At 43.0% G+C, this 21,270-nt stretch overlaps 1 protein-coding gene across 1 annotated transcript; it reads left to right on the plus strand.

The window, feature by feature from the left end:
- The first annotated feature begins 498 nt into the window (after positions 1 to 498).
- On the plus strand, positions 499 to 19,573 carry LOC120043051 (ligand-dependent corepressor-like). The gene is made up of 5 exons (XM_038987781.1): positions 499 to 547; positions 6,106 to 6,316; positions 6,410 to 6,531; positions 10,338 to 10,425; positions 18,412 to 19,573. The coding sequence occupies exons 2-5, from the start codon at positions 6,156 to 6,158 to the stop codon at positions 19,571 to 19,573; spliced, it is 1,533 nt and encodes a 510-aa protein (XP_038843709.1). The 5' UTR covers positions 499 to 547; positions 6,106 to 6,155.
- The last annotated feature ends 1,697 nt before the right edge of the window (positions 19,574 to 21,270 follow it).

Raw genomic sequence — 21,270 nt, forward strand, 5'->3', positions numbered from 1 at the left:
GCCGTTTTAAAGAAACTGTTTGTGCCTGTTTTGGTTTTGCCAGTTTTCACATCACTGGATTCTAAGAGGAGAAAGAGGAGAGACAGTCAGGGTGTCACGCCCATTCCTCCCACCTCCACCCCAGATCATTCATTTGAGTGCAAGTCCATAGTACCACACAACGACTTTCTTAATCACTTATATTTTGTCACCCGGTCTTTTTAAAGCTTCCACCACAACGTTATCTCGCCACCTATTGTCATATTTTTTTTTGCCTACTTAAAAGTACTTTAAGGTTTTCCTCTAGGTTTGGTCCAGGAAAACTTAATTAAAACTGTGTCTGCTTTGTCTGTGTCCCTCTGAGGAACACTTATTATACATTCATGTACTGTTTTCTAAAATCCTAAACCCTTTTCCTCTTGTGTTCTGTGTCCCTCTCAGGAACACTTGGTTGGCATCACCCCCCAGGTCTTATCAGAGTCAGAGGACTTGAAACAGGACACGTCCAAAATCAACCGCCTGGAGAAGCAAGCCGAAGAGTTCCTCAATGCTGTCTTCTACAGAAAGGGTGAGTCTAGAACCTATAGAACCATAAGGGAGTCTAGAACCTATAGAACCATAAGGGAGTCTAGAACATAGAACCATAAGGGATTTTAGAACCTAGAACTATATGAGTCTAGAACCTATAGAATCATAAGGGATTTTAGAACCTAGAACTATAAGGGAGTCTAGAACGTAGAACCATAAGGGAGTCTAGTAGACGTTCTCTGCTTCACGGAAACATGGCTCACTCAAGAGACGCTAACGGAGTCGGTGCAGCCAGCTGGTTTCTTCACGCATCGCGCCGACAGAAACAAACATCTTTCTGGTAAGAAGAGGGGCGGGGGGGTATGCCTTATGATTAACGAGACGTGGTGTGATCATAACAACATACAGGAACTCAAGTCATTCTGTTCCCCTGATCTAGAATTCCTCACAATCAAATGTCGACCGCATTATCTACCAAGGGAATTCTCTTCGATTATAATCACAGCCGTATATATTCCCCCCCAAGCAGACACATCGATGGCCCTGAACGAACTTTATCTGACTCTTTGTAAACTGGAAACCACACACCCTGAGGCTGCATTCATCGTAGCTGGGGATTTTAACAAGGCTAATCTGAAAACAAAACTCCCTAAATTCTATCAGCATATCGATTGTGCTACCAGGGCTGGTAAAACCTTGGATCATTGTTATACTAACTTCCGCGACGCATATAAGGCCCTCCCCCGCCCTCCTTTCGGAAAAGCTGACCACGACTCCATTTTGTTGCTTCCAGCCTACAAACAGAAACTAAAACAACAAGCTCCCTCGCTCAGGTCTGTTCAACGCTGGTCCGACCAATCTGATTCCACGCTTCAAGACTGCTTCGATCACGTGGATTGGGATATGTTCCGCATTGCGTCCAACAACAATATTGACGAATACGCTGATTCGGTGAGCGAGTTCATTAGAAAGTGCATTGACGATGTCGTACCCACAGCAACGATTAAAACATTCCCAAACCAGAAACCGTGGATTGATGGCAGCATTCGCGTGAAACTGAAAGCGCGAACCACTGCTTTTAACCAGGGCAAGGTGACCGGAAACATGACCGAATACAAACAGTGTAGCTATTCTCTCCGCAAGGCAATCAAACAAGCTAAGTCCCAGTATAGAGACAAAGTAGAGTCGCAATTCAACAGCTCAGACACAAGAGGTATGTGGCAGGGTCTACAGTCAATCACGGATTACAAAAAGAAAACCAGCCCCATCGCGGACCAGGATGTCTTGCTCCCAGACAGGCTAAATAACTTTTTTGCTCGCTTTGAGGACAATACAGTGCCACTGACACGGCCCGCTACCAAAACCTGCAGGCTCTCCTTCACTGCAGCCGAGGTGAGTAAAACATTTAAACGTGTTAACCCTCGCAAGGCTGCAGGCCCAGACGGCATTCCCAGCCGCGTCCTCAGAGCATGCGCAGACCAGCTGGCTGGTGTGTTTAAGGACATATTCAATCAATCCTTATCCCAGTCTGCTGTTCCCACATGCTTCAAGAGGGCCACCATTGTTCCTGTTCCCAAGAAAGCTAAGGTAACTGAGCTAAACGACTACCGCCCAGGAGCACTCACTTCCGTCATCATGAAGTGCTTTGAGAGACTAGTCAAGGACCATATCACCTCCACCCTACCTGACACCCTAGACCCACTCCAATTTGCTTACCGACCCAATAGGTCCACAGACGACGCAATCGCAACCACACTGCACACTGCCCTAACCCATCTGGACAAGAGGAATACCTATGTGAGAATGCTGTTCATCGACTACAGCTCAGCATTTAACACCATAGTACCCTCCAAACTCGTCATCAAGCTCGAGACCCTGGGTCTCGACCCCGCCCTGTGCAACTGGGTCCTGGACTTCCTGACGGGCCGCCCCCAGGTGGTGAGGGTAGGTAACAACATCTCCACCCCGCTGATCCTCAACACCGGGTCCCCACAAGGGTGCGTTCTGAGCCCTCTCATGTACTCCCTGTTCACCCACGACTGCGTGGCCATGCACGCCTCCAACTCAATCATCAAGTTTGCGGACGACACTACAGTGGTAGGCTTGATTACCAACAACGACGAGACGGCCTACAGGGAGGAGGTGAGGGCCCTCGGAGTGTGGTGTCAGGAAAATAACCTCACACTCAACGTCAACAAAACAAAGGAGATGATTGTGGACTTCAGGAAACAGCAAAGGGAGCACCCCCCTATCCACATCGACGGGACAGTAGTGGAGAAGGTGGAAAGTTTTAAGTTCCTCGGTGTACACATCACGGACAAACTGAATTGGTCCACCCACACAGACAGCGTTGTGAAGAAGGCGCAGCAGCGCTTCTTCAACCTCAGGAGGCTGGAGAAATTTGTCTCACAAACTTCTACAGATGCACAATCGAGAGCATCCTGTCGGGCTGTATCACCGCCTGGTACGGCAACTGCTCCGCCCACAACCGTAAGGCTCTCCAGAGGGTAGTGAGGTCTGCACAACGCATCACCGGGGGCAAACTACCTGCCCTCCAGGACACCTACACCACCCGATGTCACAGGAAGGCCATAAAGATCATCAAGGACAACAACCACCCAAGCCACTGCCTGTTCACCCCGCTATCATCCAGAAGGCGAGGTCAGTACAGGTGCATCAAAGCAGGGACCGAGAGACTGAAAAACAGCTTCTATCTCAAGGCCATCAGACTGTTAAACAGCCACCACAAACATTTAGTGGCCGCTGCCAACATACTGACTCAACTCCAGCCACTTTAATAATGGGAATTGATGGAAATTATGTAAAAATGTACCACTAGCCACTTTAAACAATGCCACTTAATATAATGTTTACATAGCCTACATTACTCATCTCATATGTATATGTATATACTGTACTCTATATCATCTACTGCATCTTGCCATCTTTATGTAATACATGTATCACTAGCCACTTTAAACTATGCCACTTTATGTTTACATACCCTACATTACTCATCTCATATGTATATACTGTACTCTATACCATCTACTGCATCTTGCCTATGCCGTTATGTACCATCACTCATTCATATATCTTTATGTACATATTCTTTATCCCTTTACACTTGTATGTATAAGGTAGTAGTTGTGGAATTGTTACGTTAGATTACTTGTTGGTTATTACTGCATTGTCGGAACTAGAAGCACAAGCATTTCGCTACACTCGCATTAACATCTGCTAACCATGTGTATGTGGCAAATAAAATTTGATTTGATTTGATTTAGTAGAACTATATGGCGTAGTCAGTTGGGGTGTTATAAAGACACCAAGGCAAGGTATGGAACTTGGAAACACCAAAGTTGTGGGTTTGATTCCCACATTTGGGCTCCCGAGTGGCACTGCATCTCAGTACTTGAGGCGTCCCTACAGACACCCTGGTTCGATTCCAGGCTGTATCATAGCCGGCCGTGATTGGGAGTCCCATAGGGCGGCACACAATTGGCCCAGCGTCGTCCGGGTTTGGCCGGTGTATGACCGTCATTGTATATAAGAATTTGTTCTTACGTGACTTGCCTAGTTAAATAAAGTTTAAATTTAAAAAAGTGTCCTAAAAAACTGAAGTTAAAAATGAAATGTGTCGGTTAAGTGAACATGTATTGTTATGGTTATATACTCTCCTAGCGAAGGGAGAGGTGCAGTGTGTGACTGGCTGCATCCAAAATGGCCCCCTATTCCCTACACTACATAATGTAGTGCACTACTTTTTTTGGTCAAAAGCAGTGCACTAGTGAACAGGGTGCCATTTGAGATACATGGTTGTTTTAGAGAGGATTAGGTCACTCAGTCAGATGCTGATCCAATCAATGTGTCTGCCCAATCAATCTGGGTTCACACTCCACACCCGGCCCTCGGCCCTCAGCTCTCAGCTGGCCTAAAGCTGCTATACACGGAGTGTACAAAACATTATTTCCATGACAGACTGACCAGGTGAATCCAGGTGAAAGCTATGATCCCTTATTGATGTCACTTGTTAAATCCACTTCAATCAGTGTAGATGAAGGAGAGGAGACAGGTTACAGAAGGATGTTTAAGCCTTGAGAAAATTGAGACATGGATTGTGTATGTGTGTCATTCAGAGGGTGAATGGGCGCAAGAATATTAAAAAAAAAAAAAAAAAAAAATATTTAAGTGCCTTTGAACAGGGTATGGTAGTAGGTACCAGGCGCACCGGTTTGAGTGAAGATAAGAACTGCAACGCTGCTGGGTTTTTCACGCTCAACAGTTTCCCGTGTGTATAAAGAATTGTCCACCAACCAAAAGACATCCAGCCAGCTATGGGAATCAACTCAATATAAGAAAGGTCCTAAATGTTGTGTACACTGAGTGTATATAGCTGAACAAACACTATGCACAGTATATAAACAGACACACAGAGATATGTGTAGTTTGTCTGAGGGTGTGGTTTCTTCCTTCCCAGTGATGTTCCTTTAGCTAAATGTTTTTATAATGTCGATATGCTCCCGGCTTTATGTTTTGGGTCCACGCGGTCGGCATCTCAAACGGAACCCTATTCCCTACATAGTGCACTCCTTTTGAGCAGATTGCATAGGGCCCTGGTTAAAAGTAGTGCAATGTATTGGGAATAGTGTGCCAGGACGTAGGTATTGTTTGCAGCAAGCTTCCCCTTCGGACAAAGGGCACAATTCCTCGGCCCAAAAGGAAATGTTTTTCCAGAAAGCTTGTCTGCTAAATCACTTTGTTGTTTTGCGGCTGAAAGTTGGGGGCTATACGGTAGGGTAGACTAGACCTGCGTCCCAAATGGCACCATATTCCCTATGTAGTGCACTACTATAGGGGCCAATGGGGTTCTGGTCGAAAGTAGTGCACTGCATAGGGAATAGGGTGCCATTTGCGACGAAGCCTAGCTAATAGTCTGTCTGTAGTGTTACAGAGAGGTATTAAACAACATGTCCTGTAGGTATACATCTATGTCCACATTCTAACAGTCTGTCTGTAGTGTTACAGAGAGGTATTAAACAACCTGTCCTGTACCTATACATCTATGTCCACATTCTAACAGTCTATATTTTTTTATTTTTTTATGTGTGTATAGTCACATCTACCTTAATTGTTATCAGTTTATATATATAAATATTCCTGGTTGCTAAAATTAGAATAGTTCGCCTAATTTCAGTTTATGTGACAAAACATGTATAGCTTAGAAAATTGCTGTACGGTCTAAACCGCTGTGAAATACATTTTCAATTACCAAAAATATTGTATTTTCAGCTGTTGGATGCTGGTGTACAAAACCGAAAGTAAAATATGCAAAAACTAAATTTAAATAAGGGAAGCATAGAAATAGTGCACATAGAACATATATACAACTTCTGAGACTGGCTTTCAGTGAGAATGATAGATTCATAACTGACATTTCTACGTGAATTTGGTCCGGAGCCCCAAAAAGTGACATATTGCAGCTTTAATGTTGCTAGTTGTAGTGCTGCCAGATCTTTAGCCAGTCGTTGGAATGTTAAACAGATGAAGAAAGTTGTAATAGGCGTCTAATGTTGTGTGTTTGTTTGTCTCTAGCAGACCTCCCAAGCTTCTCGGACCCCCACATCCCTCTAGTGGCTCGTGAGATAATGCAGCGAATGATCCGTCAGTTCGCTGCCGAATATACCTCAAAAAACAGCTATTCTCAGGACACCCCCCACCACCCCCAGCCCAACGGCATCAAGGACCAAAGCCGCCTCCTGCCGAGAGCGGCCTCTCCAGCCCCGGCCCCCCTCGCCCTGCCGGGGGCGTCCAGCCCCCCGTCCCCCACCCCGGGACCGGGCCTCAGCCCCGCCTCTGCCTTCGCCCCGGACAGTGGGAACAGAGTCGGTAGTAACTGTAGTGGTACCGGTGCTGCTGCCTCTGCACAGAACCCCGTCCTCAGCAAGCTTCTCATGGCCGACCAGGACTCTCCGCTGGACCTCACCGTCAAGAGGCCTGACCCCACAGAGACCAAAACAGAGGGTAAGACACCACTTACACATCCATATTGAATCAAAACGTATTTACCAAATGGACAGGATAAAATGGTGTACACAGTACAATGAAATGCTTACTTGCAGGCTCGCTCTCAACAGTGCAACAACAATAAGAAAAAGAGAAATAAGAAAAAATATTCAATAAATAAGTAGAAGAAAAACCTGGACTGAAGAACTCCCCCATAGCTTCAATAGAACGCCCTGTATCTCTCCTATCTCCATTTATCTTTCCTATATCTCCCCTATATGTTGCTTATATCTCCCCTATATGTTGCTTATCTCCCCTATATCTCGCATATATCGCCAATATCTCCCCTATATTGACTATATCTCTCCTATATGTTGCTTATATCTCCCCTATATCTCCCTATATCGCCAATATCTCCACTATATTGACTATCTCCCCTATATGTTGCTTATATCTCCCCTATATCTCGCATATATTGCTTATGTCTCCTATAGCCTCCCTATCTCTTCAATAGCTCCCATGTCTTTCCTATGAGCCACTATATATCCCCTATATCTCTACTATATCTCTCCTATATCTCTACTATATCTCCACTATATCTCACTTATATATCCTCTATATCTCTGCGATATCTCCTCTATTTTGCCTATATCTCTGCTGTATCTTGCTTATATCTCCACTATATTGCCTCTAGCTCTTCTATATCTTGCTTATATTGCTCCCTATCGCTCCCCCATATCTCTCCTATATCTCTCCCTATATCACCCCTATATATCCCCTATATCTCTCTTATATATCCCCTATATCTCTTCTATATCTCTCCCTATATCTCCCCTATATATCCCCTATATCTCTCTTATATATCCGCTATATCTCTCCTATATCTCTCCCTATATCTCCCCTATATATCCCCTATATCTCTCTTATATATCCCCTATATCTCTTCTATATCTCCAATATCGCTCCTATATATCCCTTATATCTTCCCTATATCTCCCCTATAGCTCTCTTACAGTTGAAGTTGGTAATTAAAACTAATTTTTTCAACCACTCCACAAATTTCTTGTTAACAAACTATAGTTTTGGCAAGTCGGTTAGGACATCTACTTTGTGCATGACACAAGTAATTTTTCCAACAATTGTTTACAGACAGATTATTTCACTTATAATTAACTGTTTCACAATTCCAGTGGGTCAGATGTTTACATACACACCAGAAAATGATGTCATGGCTTTAGAAGCTAATTAGAGGTGTACCTGTGGATTATTTCAAGGCCTACCTTCAAACTCAGTGCCTCTTTGCTTGACATCATCGGAAAATCAAAAGAAATCAGCAAAGACCTCAGGGGAAAAAAATGGTAGACCTCCACAAGTCTGGTTCATCCTTGGGAGCAATTTCCAAACACCTGAAGGTACCACGTTCATCTGTACAATCAATAGTACGCAAGTATAAACACCATGGGACCACGCAGCCTTCATACCGCTCAGGAAGGAGACGCGTTCTGTCTCCTAGTGATGAACGTACTTCGGTGCGAAAAGTGCAATTCAATCCCAGAACAACAGCAAATGACCTTGTGAAGATGCTGGAGGAAACAGGTACAAAAGTATCTATATCCACAGTAAAACAAGCCCTATATCGATATAACCTGAAAGGCCGCTCAGCAAGGAAGAAGCCACTGTTCCAAAACCGCCATAAAAAAGCCAGACTGTGGTTTGCAACTGCACATGAAGACAAAGATCGTACTTTTTGGAGAAATGTCCTCTGGTCTGATGAAACAAAAATATAACTATTTGGCTATAATGACCATCGTTATGTTTGGAGGAAGAAGGGGGAGGCTTGCAAGCCGAAGAACACCATCCCAACCGTGAAGCACGGGGGTGGCAGCATCATGTTGTGGGGGTGCTTTGCTGCAGGAGGGACTGGTGCACTTCACAAAATAGATGGCATCATGAGGAGGAAAATGATGTGGATATATTGAAGCAACATCTCAAGACATCAGTCAGGAAGTTAAAGCTTGGTCTCAAATGGGTCTTCCAAATGGACAATGACCCCAAGCATACTTCCAAAGTTGTGGCAAAATGGCTTAAGGACAACAAAGTCAAGGTATTGGAGTGGCCATCACAAAGCCCTGACCTCAATCCCATAGAAAATGTGTGGCCAGAACTGAAAAAGCATGTGCGAGCAAGGAGGACTACAAACCTGACTCAGTTACACCAGCTCTGTCAGGAGGAATGGGCCAAAATTCAACAAACTTATTGTGGGAAGCTTGTGGAATGTTTGACCCAATTTAAAGGCAATGCTACCAAATACTAATTGACTGTATGTAAACTTCTTACCCACTGGGAATGTGATGAAAGAAATAAAAGCTGAAAGAAATCATTCTCTCTACTATTATTCTGACATTTCACATTCGTAAAATAAGGTGGTGATCGTAACTGACCTAAAACAAGGCATTTTTACAAGGATTACATTTCAGGAATTGTGAAAAACGGAGTTTAAATGTAGTTGGCTAAGGTGTATGTAAACTTCCGACTTCCACTGTATCTCTTCTATATCCCCTATTTCTCTCCTATATCCTATATCTATCCTATATAGTCCCTATAGCTCTACTATATCCCTATATCTCCCATATTGACTATATATCCTATATATTCCCTATAGCTCCCCTATAACTCTCTAATATCCCATATACCTCTTATCTCTCTGATATCTTCCATCTCCCCTATAGGTCTCCTATCTCGACTATATCTCCCCTATAATTTCTCTTTATTCCTATAACTTGTAACTTAACTCACCTAGAACTATGGTAAGGCAACACCAAACTGGCCAGGACAGGACTGTACTTTCCTACAATTATCCTTTAACTCCCATACATATTTTCTCAAACTTTTTTATAATCCGAACATCCCCTGTAACTTTCCCAAACAATCCCTAGAAATCCCCCACAACCTGTAATTGGACCAGTAAAAGTTGTATAGAGCCAAACAGACTGGGCCAAATGAAAACTACTAGTATCCTAATTCTAACAAACAGTTGGAGGCTGAATGCCAAGTAGCGTTATGCTGAAAAATAGATTTTTGAATCTTAACATTAACCCCCATGCCTTAAAATCCCTCTTGCCCTATAGACATTTGGCCTGGATTATCCTCTAATGCATGTGACCATATATTGTATTATAGTGTTTTTATGTATGCCCCCCCCACACACCCATAAACACACACACACACACACACACACACACACACACACACACACACACACACACACACACACACACACACACACACACACACACACACACACACACACACACACAGAGAGAGAGAAATTCATTTTAATATCACAACCTTGTTTTGTCCAACCAAAAAGCCCTAAAGATTAAAGAGGTCCTTCAGCTCTGTTCAGACGGACAGGTCATCAGACAGGTCATCAGACAGGTCATCAGACAGGTCAGCTGCACTCTGGGGATTACTAACCCGTGGAGGAGGGGGAGTGTTTGTGTGTGGTTCAGTCAGTGGAAAGAGGAATATAATAGTTATTACTCTTTAAACAATGAGCAGAGTGCAGGGAACGGTAATGATTCTTTTCACTATTTATTCATATGATTTTCAATGTTGTATTCTTCTCCTGGAGTCCTTTCTCATTTCCAGTGATTTAGAGAGGAACAGAAACATCTATTATTGAACGACACATTTACTATGTTAATTACATTCATTTAAAAAGTCCCAATCAATTGAAGTCAAGTTATACAGTACATACTTAGATACACTGATGAACTGTGCCCTAAAACAGTGTGTGTGTATCTGCGTATGTTAATCCTCAGATGGAGTCCTGGACCTCTCCACCAAGAAGGCCCACGGCACCGTCCTCAAAAACTCTCACAGTTACACCCTATCGCCCACAGTCAAGGGGTAAGACACACACGCCACACACACACACGCCACACACACACACACGCCACACACACACACACACCTCCACCTCTGTTATGAACGATCATTGTAGTGATCAATGTGTTATTTCCCATTGGTTTCCAAGATAAACAACTCTTGTTACGTTACGATGTCAAGGGCTTTCAGCGTCGGAAGAGAACTAACCCTAACCCTCATCCATTATCACTATGATTACAGTACCTAGGTATTTATAAGTAACTAACCCTAATCCATTATCAGTATGATTACTGTACCTAGGTATTTATTAGTAACTAACCCTAATCCATTATCAGTATGATTACAGTACCTAGGTATTTATAAGTAACTAACCCTAATCCATTATCACTATGATTACAGTACCTAGGTATTTATAAGTAACTAACCCTCATCCATTATCACTATGATTACAGTACCTAGGTATTTATAAGTAACTAACCCTCATCCATTATCACTATGATTACAGTACCTAGGTATTTATAAGTAACTAACCCTCATCCATTATCAGTATGATTACAGTACCTAGGTATTTATAAGTAACTAACCCTCATCCATTATCAGTATGATTACAATACCTAGGTATTTATAAGTAACTAACCCTCATCCATTATCAGTATGATTACAGTACCTAGGTATTTATTAGTAACTAACCCTAATCCATTATCAGTATGATTACAGTACCTAGGTATTTATAAGTAACTAACCCTCATCCATTATCAGTATGATTACAGTACCTAGGTATTTATAAGTAACTAACCCTCATCCATTATCAGTATGATTACAGTACCTAGGTATTTATAAGTAACTAACCCTCATCCATTATCAGTATGATTACAGTACCTAGGTATTTATAAGTAACTAACCCTCATCCATTATCAGTATGATTACAGTACCTAGGTATTTATAAGTAACTAACCCTAATCCATTATCAGTATGATTACAGTACCTAGGTATTTATAAGTAACTAACCCTCATCCATTATCAGTATGATTACAGTACCTAGGTATTTATAAGTAACTAACCCTCATCCATTATCAGTATGATTACAGTACCTAGGTATTTATTAGTAACTAACCCTAATCCATTATCAGTATGATTACAGTACCTAGGTATTTATTAGTAACTAACCCTCATCCATTATCAGTATGATTACAGTACCTAGGTATTTATAAGTAACTAACCCTAATCCATTATCAGTATGATTACAGTACCTAGGTATTTATAAGTAACTAACCCTAATCCATTATCAGTATGATTACAGTACCTAGGTATTTATAAGTAACTAACCCTAATCCATTATCAGTATGATTACAGTACCTAGGTATTTATAAGTAACTAACCCTAATCCATTATCAGTATGATTACAGTACCTAGGTATTTATAAGTAACTAACCCTCATCCATTATCAGTATGATTACAGTACCTAGGTATTTATAAGTAACTAACCCTCATCCATTATCAGTATGATTACAGTACCTAGGTATTTATAAGTAACTAACCCTCATCCATTATCAGTATGATTACAGTACCTAGGTATTTATAAGTAACTAACCCTAATCCATTATCAGTATGATTACAGTACCTAGGTATTTATAAGTAACTAACCCTAATCCATTATCAGTATGATTACAGTACCTAGGTATTTATAAGTACGTATTTATGCTATTTGGATTTCATTCTTCATGATCTAGGAGGTCAACGTTAGACTGCATCAAAGGCCTCAGGGACTGTTGGTTTTCCTGTTGTCTCTCTTCTCTATCCCGCTTTTATTTACTTACCCACATTGTCGTGGTGGATTTTATTGATACCTGAGTGTTTTGCCTTCAAGTCATATTTGCATGATTAACACACCGTACAAACTTAGTTTTCCTGCTTTAAATTAGAATAAATTACCTGTATAACTATGGAATAGACCTTGGAATGATTAGAACACACAGAAGGTCAGAGATGGATTTGAGCGGCTCGATACATGTTAACGCCCCAAAGCGATAATGTATGGTGAGGGTGGTGTGTGTAATCTGCTGTAAGACACCTCGTTGGTGTATCAGAAGCAGCGTTGGTGGTTTGGGATTCTCTAATGATCAGGTCATGTAATATTAACTAAAGAGGGGGATGAGGAACTGGATGTACCCTCCTCCCTCGCTCCACCCCTCCTCCATCCACCCCTCCTCCCTCGCTCCACCCCTCCTCCATCCACCCCTCCTCCCTCGCTCCACCCCTCCTCCCTCGCTCCACCCCTCCTCCATCCACCCCTCCTCCCTCGCTCCACCCCTCCTCCATCCACCCCTCCCTCGCTCCACACGTCCTCCATCCACCCCTCCCTCGCTCCACACGTCCTCCATCCCTCCACCCTTCCTCCTGGACCACAGATATATTACCAAACACAGATCATCTCACTCATTTAGCTGACCTCTTTATTTTACAGTGTGAAAATTAACCAAGTATTTACTTACACAATCAAATTATAACAGTATCCTTTAAAAAGATCATGACACCATAATAACCAATACATCACTAGTTTGTTCATTTTAGTTTCACAACAGCAAACAAGTGCCACTAGTCACCATACACCATTAACCACCACTGTGTGTAGACTACAGTTGACTAAACACGTTTAGACATTTCTGCAAATGTATAAAAACATTTTTTTTTAAAGCATATTTACATAAGTATTCAGACCTTTTACTCAGTACTGTGTGAGGCACCTTTGTAAACGATTACAGCCTGGAGTCTTCTTGGGTATGACGCTACAAGCTTGGCCACACCTGTATTTGGGGAGTTTCTCCCATTCAGTTTTTTTCCGGTCTCTCCAGAGATGTTCGATCGGGTTCAAGTCCGGGCTCTGGCTGGGCCACTCAAGGACTTTCAGAGACTTGTCCCGAAGTCACTCCTGCATTGTCTTGGCTGTGTGCTTAAGGTCGTTGTCCTATTGGAAGGTGAACCTTTTCCCCAGTCTGAGGTCCTGAGTGCTCTGGAGCAGGTTTTCATCAAGGATCTCTCTGTACTTTGCTCCGTTCACCTTTCCTCCATCCTGACTAGTCTCCCAGTCCCTGCCACTGAAAAACATCCCCACAACACCATGTTTCACTGTTGGGATGGTGCCATGTTTCCTCCAGAAGTGACGCTTGGCATTCAGGCCAAAGAGTTCAATCTTGGTTTCATCAGACCAGAGAATCTTGTTTCTCATGGTCTGAGAATCCTTTAGGTGCCTTTTGGAAAACTCCAAGCGGGCTATCATGTGCCTTTTACTGAGTGGCTTCTGTCTGGCCACTCTACCATAATGGCCTGTTTAGTAGAGTGCTGCAGAGATGGTTGTCCTTCTGGAAGGTTCTCCCATCTCCACAGAGGAGCTCTGTCAGAGTGACCATCGGGTTCTTGGTCACCTCCCTGACCAAGGCCCTTCTCCCCCGATTGCTCAGTTTGGCCTGGCGGCCAGCTCTATCTAGCAAGTGTATTCTTGGTTCTAAACTTCTTCAGTTTAAGAATGATGGAGGCCACGGTGTTCTTGGGGACCTTCAATGCTGCAGAAATGTTTTGTTACCCTTCCCCAGATCTGTGCCTCGACACAATCTTGTCTCTGAGCTCTAAGGACAATTCCTTCAACCCCATGGCTTTGTTTTTGCTCTGACTAGCACTGTCAACTGTGGGACCTTATGGGACCATAAGGTGGGACCACAGGTGTGTGCCAATCAATTGAATTTACCACAGGTGGACTCTAATCAAGTTGTAGAAACATCTCAAGAATGATCAATGGAAGCAGGATGCACCTGAGTTCAATTTTGAGTCTCATAGCAAAGGGTCTGCATACTTATGTAAACAAGGTATTTCTGTTTTTTATTTTTAATAAAAGTGAAACAATTGGTGTAAATCAATGAGGGAAAAAATCATTTGATCCATTTTAGAATAAGGCTGTAATGTAACAAAATGTAGAAAAAGTCAAGGGGTCTGAATACTTTCCGAATGCACTGTATAGTGTAGACTATATGGTGTAGACTACATGGTGTAGACTATAGTAGATTATATGATGTAGATTGTGGTGTATATTGTGTGGTGTAGACTGGTGTAGACTAGACAAAATGGTGTAGACCATACGGTTTAGACTATAGTAGACTATAAGATGTAGACTGTATGGTGCAGCCATCATTACTGTGAAACCACCTTCTAACTCCCTCATCAAGTATATTCTAAATGTCATTGTAAAACATAACTACTTCATCAGGCATGTGTGTGTGTCATTATTAGACAACCTCACCAGGGGTATCCATACACTGTATTTACAGATGTCGGATCTTCATTTGAGCCAGTTTGCTACAGCAGGAAAATAATCCTGTAGCAACAGGAAATGTTAATTATATTGTGGATTATAATTAATGGACATTTTTGTAGGGGTTGATACATTTTTCTGGAATTTCAAAAGTGGAAATTACAAACTTCAGAATCCTTTTTAAAACTCAAATACACTACAGGTTTGCAATTCTCAGCAAAAAAAGAGTGATCAAATTAAGATCCAACGTCTGTACTTGTTTTGGACATATGCATGTCCATATGGCAGACGTATAGGATAAAGCAGAGTTTGGTAGAAAGCGTTTTTTTCTTCACAGGATTTGGTTGCTGACGTCCTCAGTGCTAAGGCTCATTCACTATCTGTCTACACTTCCCCTTCCATTCTGATTGACATATCTATGGTCCTATTTAGAAGGTAGCATTGAGCTGTCACTCTGCTCGTCTGCGGGGGACTGGGATGTGTGCTTCCTGCTTAAAGGCTACTGTTGCTATGGTTACATACTGAACAGTACCCGACACCAAGGTCAGAAAAAAGTCACTTCTTTCTCAGGTAGTTCAGAAATAGAAACGTTAAGACACGTCACGGAAATGTAATTTGGGAGCTTTGGCACAGGTTTCATAGTAAACAGAATGTTCTTTCTAGCCCTTATAGGAACAACTTTCAGGCCTGATTTCAGGTCAACATAATGGAAAGGAGAAAGGGAGCTCAAAAGGACAGATTTTCTAAAATAATGAGTGGAGAAAAAACTGAGCATCCTTGTGTTGCTCAACCCTTTTTGTGACTATTTCTATACAAGACATGCCAAGGTTAATTCTCCTTTAGCTGGGAACTAGACCTCTCTGCCGTCAACTCCAACCGCAGCCATTGTCTATTGTGTTGTCAGGTGAATTCTATGACAGTTACTATGTACAGTTTATCCTATACCGTTAATTACAACCTGATCACAATGCGCTCCATTCTGCGCCCTCTATACCTTCTCAGGCAAATGAGTCTTTATCCCAGGGAAGCATTGGTATTATGATCCTGGTAATTCATGCTGTGTGTCCTTGATGTTTTCCCTCCTCTCATTGTCCTCACATTATTTGTTAGTGTAGCAGACTGTGTGTGTGTTCTCTGTTAACTCAGTACATGACTCTCTATCTTTTAAACAGCATTAAGATTCAATAACATTTAAATAACTTTTTATTTTTTTATTTTTCGTGGTAAAGTAAAGTTGCTTGGTTGATTTTTAACCAAATTGAATTTTAAATGTCCATGTAAATGGATAGTTACGCTTCATGCAAGATGGGGACAAAGAAACAACAAAGCATTGCAGTTCACTTTAAATAAGTTTGTCTCTGCGTGAAACAAAATGATTTGAATGAAATTGAGTTTGAAAAAGACAGACACTAAATTAAATGTTTGACATGAGTAAGTTAGCTCTAATTACCTAATATAAAAGTGACTCACTCTGTCACAACATGCATGTTTTACACATGGTCCAAAAAATATAGGAAATGAGTGTTAATTGTCTCTTTCTCTCTGTGTCTCATGAGCACCTTAATTGTTAAAGATGGGAGATATCGTGCTGTAATGAGTGGGGTATAGCTCCGGCTACATCCACTCTGCACAGTAAATATAATTCATCAGACACTGTTTTCATCCCAACTAGCACCCTATTCCCTTTGTAGTGCCCTATGGGCCCTGGTCAGAAGTAGTGCACTACATAGGGATTCGGGTGCCATTTGGGATGCAAGCAGCCACTCTCTCCCATGTAATGAGACCATATGGAACAGCTAACGAGTTATAATCCGTATGATGGCAACTACTTTGTCAAGCTGACAAGATATATAACTAGCTAATAGCCAACACAAGTTTACAGCCAAAACATTTTCTCAAATGGGATTTTTGCTCAAATGTAATGAATTGAAATGGAGATTGAACGCCCACCATCACGCCAGGAAGTCAATTGAATTTCAAATTGAAGGGAATATATAAGTAGTTATTTGCGTCTATACTATATCTAGTAATCATGAAATTAAAGGGGCAGTCAAAACAATCACAAAGCAATTCTCCCTTACCCTGTTTCAGTAAAAATCTGAGAAATGTAACCACTCTCAAATTCATAGACAGAGCTACAGATGTATGATCATAATTTGACCTACAGTGCATTCGGAAAGTATTCAGATCCCCTGACATTTTCCACATTTTGTTACATTACAGCCTTATTCTAAAATGGATGACATACTTTTGTTCCTCATTAATGTACACACAATACCCCATAAGGACAAAGATAAAACAGGATTTTAAACATTTTTGAAAATGTATTAAAAATAAACAACAGAACCCGCTTGGAGATTGCCGAAAGGCACCTAAAGACTCTCAGACCATGAGAAACAAGATTCTCTGGTCTGATGAAACCAGATTGAACTCTTTGGCCTGAATGCCAAGCGTCACTTCTGGAGGAAACCTGGCACCATCCCTACGGTGAAGCATGGTGGTGGCAGCATCATGCTGTGTGGATGTTTTTCAGCAGCAGGAACTAGGAGACTAGTCAGGATTGAGGGAAAGATGAACGGAGCAAAGTAAAGAGAGATCCTTGATGAAAACTTGCTCCAGAGCACCCAGGACCTCAGACTGGGGCAAAGGTTCACCTTCCAACAGGACAACGACCCTAAGCAGAGAGCCAAGACAATGCAGGAGTGGCTTTGGAACAAGTCTCTGAATGTCCTTGAGTGGCCCAGCCAGAGCCCAGACTTGAACCCAATCAAACATCTCTGGAGAGACCTGAAAATAGCTGTGTAGTGACACACCCCATTCAACCTGACAGAGCTTGGGAGGATCTGCAGAGAAGAATGAGAGAAACTCCCCAAATACAGGTGTGCCAAGCTTGTAGCGTCATGCCCAAGAAGACTCAAGGCTGTAATTGCTGCCAAAGGTGCTTCAACAAAGTATAGAGTCTGAATACTTATGTGAATGAGATATTTCAGTTTTCTATTTGTAACAAAATATGGAAAAAGTCAAGGGGTCTGAATACTTTCCGAAAGCACTGTATATTTGCAGAAAAATTCTCTGCAACAAAAGAGTGATCAAAATAAGATCCTACATCTGTATGGATGCACGGACTTACCATCCATGATATCAGACTTCTAGTTTTCAGCATGTTTCACATGTAGTGTTTGTTTACATTAATTTTTTTACAAACATGGGAGTATTACAAGCTTACATTTTGGGTTCTGATGGGGTACATTTATCCTCATGAGGCATTTATAAAGGATATTCTTAAAGAATCAGTGGGTACTTCTAATTCAGGAGTCCAGAAATTGATGTAGAAACTGCAGATTGCCCCTTTAAAGTGTGGGAGATGAAGTTATCATTTAGATTTTGCATGTTTATGGTTACATGTTTACGGTTACATGTTTACTGTTATATGTTTACTGTAATATGTTTACTGCCGAAGAGTTTTGCTGAAATAAACCCCCTAAACAATGATATATTATGGAAGAAAGTTCAACTTTAAAATCACAAGGTAATATTATTTAAAAACCAAGTGGTACTTTTAGTTTGTTGGCATTAACAATCAGCAGAGTAGAGTAGTGTAATTTTAACCTGTAGTTTTCGGTTTATTACAATTCACTTTCTGAATCGACTGATTTGAGTACTTCCAAGTTAACACCCCTCTCTTCTCTTTTCCCTCCAATCAGGCGTGCCCTGAGAGTTGAGCACTCCTTTCGGGACGTGGAGGACGATGACATGCTGCCGAGAAGCTTACAGGACGGGCTGAGGGACAGCTACGTCAGTTCTACCCCCCTCAAGCCCCCATTGGCCCATTCGCTGCTTAAAAAGGAGGAGCTCCTCAGCCAGAAGCACCGCCTCCTCGGCCAGCCTCCCGCTCTCTCATTGGCTAGTCTAGAGGCAGCGGGGCTTCTCAACCACGGGAACAAAGGGAACCACGTGCAGCCCCACCCCCTCCTGGCACGGGACGGCTCTCCGTGGGGTTCCTCCAGCGGTAAAGCCCACCACCACCAACTGGACAGCCTGCTGAGGCTGAAGCAGGCCAGCGCCATCCTCTCAGACCTCCAAGACCTGCCTCTGTTCTTGGACAACCACCACCACGGGGCGTTCTCCTCCAAGAGCTCCTCCGGAGGTGGTCTCCGCCACCACCATGGCTCCACCAAGACCCACCATGAGGTGGTGGTGAAGAGGGAGCCGGGAGGCCACCACTCCCCGCCCGTGGACCTGAAGATCCCCCAGGTGAGGGGCATGGACCTGTCATGGGACTCCCATGCCTCAGACCTGTACGGGTACGGGGCCATGGTGGTGGGCGCCGGGGGCCACGGTGGGGTGGAGAATGCTTTGAGCAGGAAGCTGAGGGTCATCCTGCCCAAGCAGAACCGACGTGCCGGTAGCCTGAGAGGCAGCCTGGGAGGTTTTCTGGATGGGGCGGCAGACTACTGGAGCTCCGACGTGGACCAGGGGACCTCTGGGCAACCATACCCGACCTCCGACCCCGAGGGCGACCCGTGCTCTAAGCAGCCCAGGAAGAAGAGGGGGCGCTACCGCCAGTACAACAGCCAGATCTTAGAAGAGGCCATCGGCATGGTGATGGGCGGGAAGATGAGCGTGTCCAAGGCCCAGAACATGTACGGGATCCCTCACAGCACACTGGAGTACAAGGTGAAGGAGCGACTGGGCACACTGAAGAACCCTCCTAAGAAGAAGCTCAAATTGACCTTGAGGATGGGAGGACAGGATTCCGCCGCCGAGTCAGAGACCACGCCAACCGCGACGCCGCGAGAGGTTGCGCCTCCGGAGGCCGCCGATCTGAACCACGAGCAAAAAATGAAAATGGAATTTGAAGATTAACTGAGAAACAACGATGACGACGAATCCTCCCCACCTTTCCCCTTATATATGTATAAAAACACCTTCACATTAAGACTAAAGTCATTGGAAACAAATGGAGCTTTATTTGTGCCAATTTACTGTTGCAGTATCTGGGTGAGCACAAGCGCAGGGATATGAGGAGGATTCTAAAACAAGCTGGAGATGAAAACTAAACCAATCGGCTGGTTCTGCGGGTGTCGTTTTGACACTGCACATTTGTTTAGCTTTTATATCAAGCAGCGAAACAAATGCATCAAAAGCCACGAGTGACGTGACAATTATTAATTACAGTTTGTAAAGCATGTTGATTATCCCCCCCAAAACCCTAACTCCCCCTATTCTGAACTTGATACACTGACCCTGCATTGCTTTTAAATGCAGTCTGGGCTGCGGAATATCCCAACTTTGGGAAAAATTAGGGGGGGTTAAAAATGAACCCTTTTGAACAAACTATTATGGTCCTTGATCCCCCCCCCCCCCCTCTCTCATTTAAGTACTAGTACCAATTGGTAAGTGACCTGTCTCCTATGTTTTGAACCAACTCTAAAACTAGTAATGTCACAGGAAGCTCTCTCACCAGGAAGCTGAATCAAAACCGCATTATTTCTATCGCCAGGTAGCCATTTCTCTTTAACAAACGCAAAACTTTCTTTCCTCCTTCGATATTCTGCTACTCTTTAAAAGTGAACGAAAGCAACATTGGCCGCGTCCTTTTTAAAGTAAAGACACAAAATAGTCAATCAGGGATGCATGTTCGTAAGTTTTAGTAAATAACTACTAACTTTTAGGATATTTTGAATGTTCTGTTTTTTTGTTTTATCTTCTTTTGTTTGGCTTTCTTTTGCACTACACTTTCAGTCTGGCGCTCACCGGCGCCGCCCAGTGGTGACAGACCAGGTTACCTCGGCATTGCTGTCCTAGCATCATGCACTTAAGGTCTGTCATAATCCCCGGCCAACTGCGCTCCAGGTACCAGTTACCCGTAGCCACAGATCTAGGATCAGTTTACCCTGCCTTAACAATTAGGGGGGAAACCTCAAAACTGACCTGAGATCAGCATGTAGGGGCAATTTTATATCTCTGCTGCTCTCCTGGAGAGAGCTCCTCAACCTCAATGGTAGTAGGTAAATGTTGCCTCTAACCACTGATCCATAGTCAGATGTCTTTTTTTATCCCCTTATTGCTACGGTTTGGATTGGGGCTTGGTGATCTGATCCTAGTTCAGTGGTTGAGCGCAACTTCTACCTCAAGCACCTGCAACAAGTGCATCTGTTCCCAATCCCGATCCTAGGGAGCTGTAGCCATCTCTGGTTTTCATTCCAACCAACGACCTCATGCATATGCGCTCAGCGAATTAGTGAGCGGGGTTCTCCTAACACTATGACATCACATGGAGTGATAACCACATGCATTGTAGCTCTCCAAGACCAGGAAGTGGAAACATTGCTGCTACAACTTTATTATCCTGTACTGAGCGAAGGCTTTTACCAGCCTTACTGTCTCTAAACACTGAACATTTCATGAAGTTTTCTCTTTTAGAATTCTAACTAAGTAAGAGCTTCTTAGTTTGTGAGTTTTGAAACGGCTCCTCTCTCTCCCAGTTGGTTTTACAATGTTCAAAGGTAGTTTCAAAGGCAGTTTATTACGACAATGTGCATTTATACTTGGGGGGGGGG

This window comes from Salvelinus namaycush, unplaced genomic scaffold (genome assembly GCF_016432855.1).
Source record: "Salvelinus namaycush isolate Seneca unplaced genomic scaffold, SaNama_1.0 Scaffold849, whole genome shotgun sequence".
NCBI lineage: Eukaryota > Metazoa > Chordata > Actinopteri > Salmoniformes > Salmonidae > Salvelinus > Salvelinus namaycush.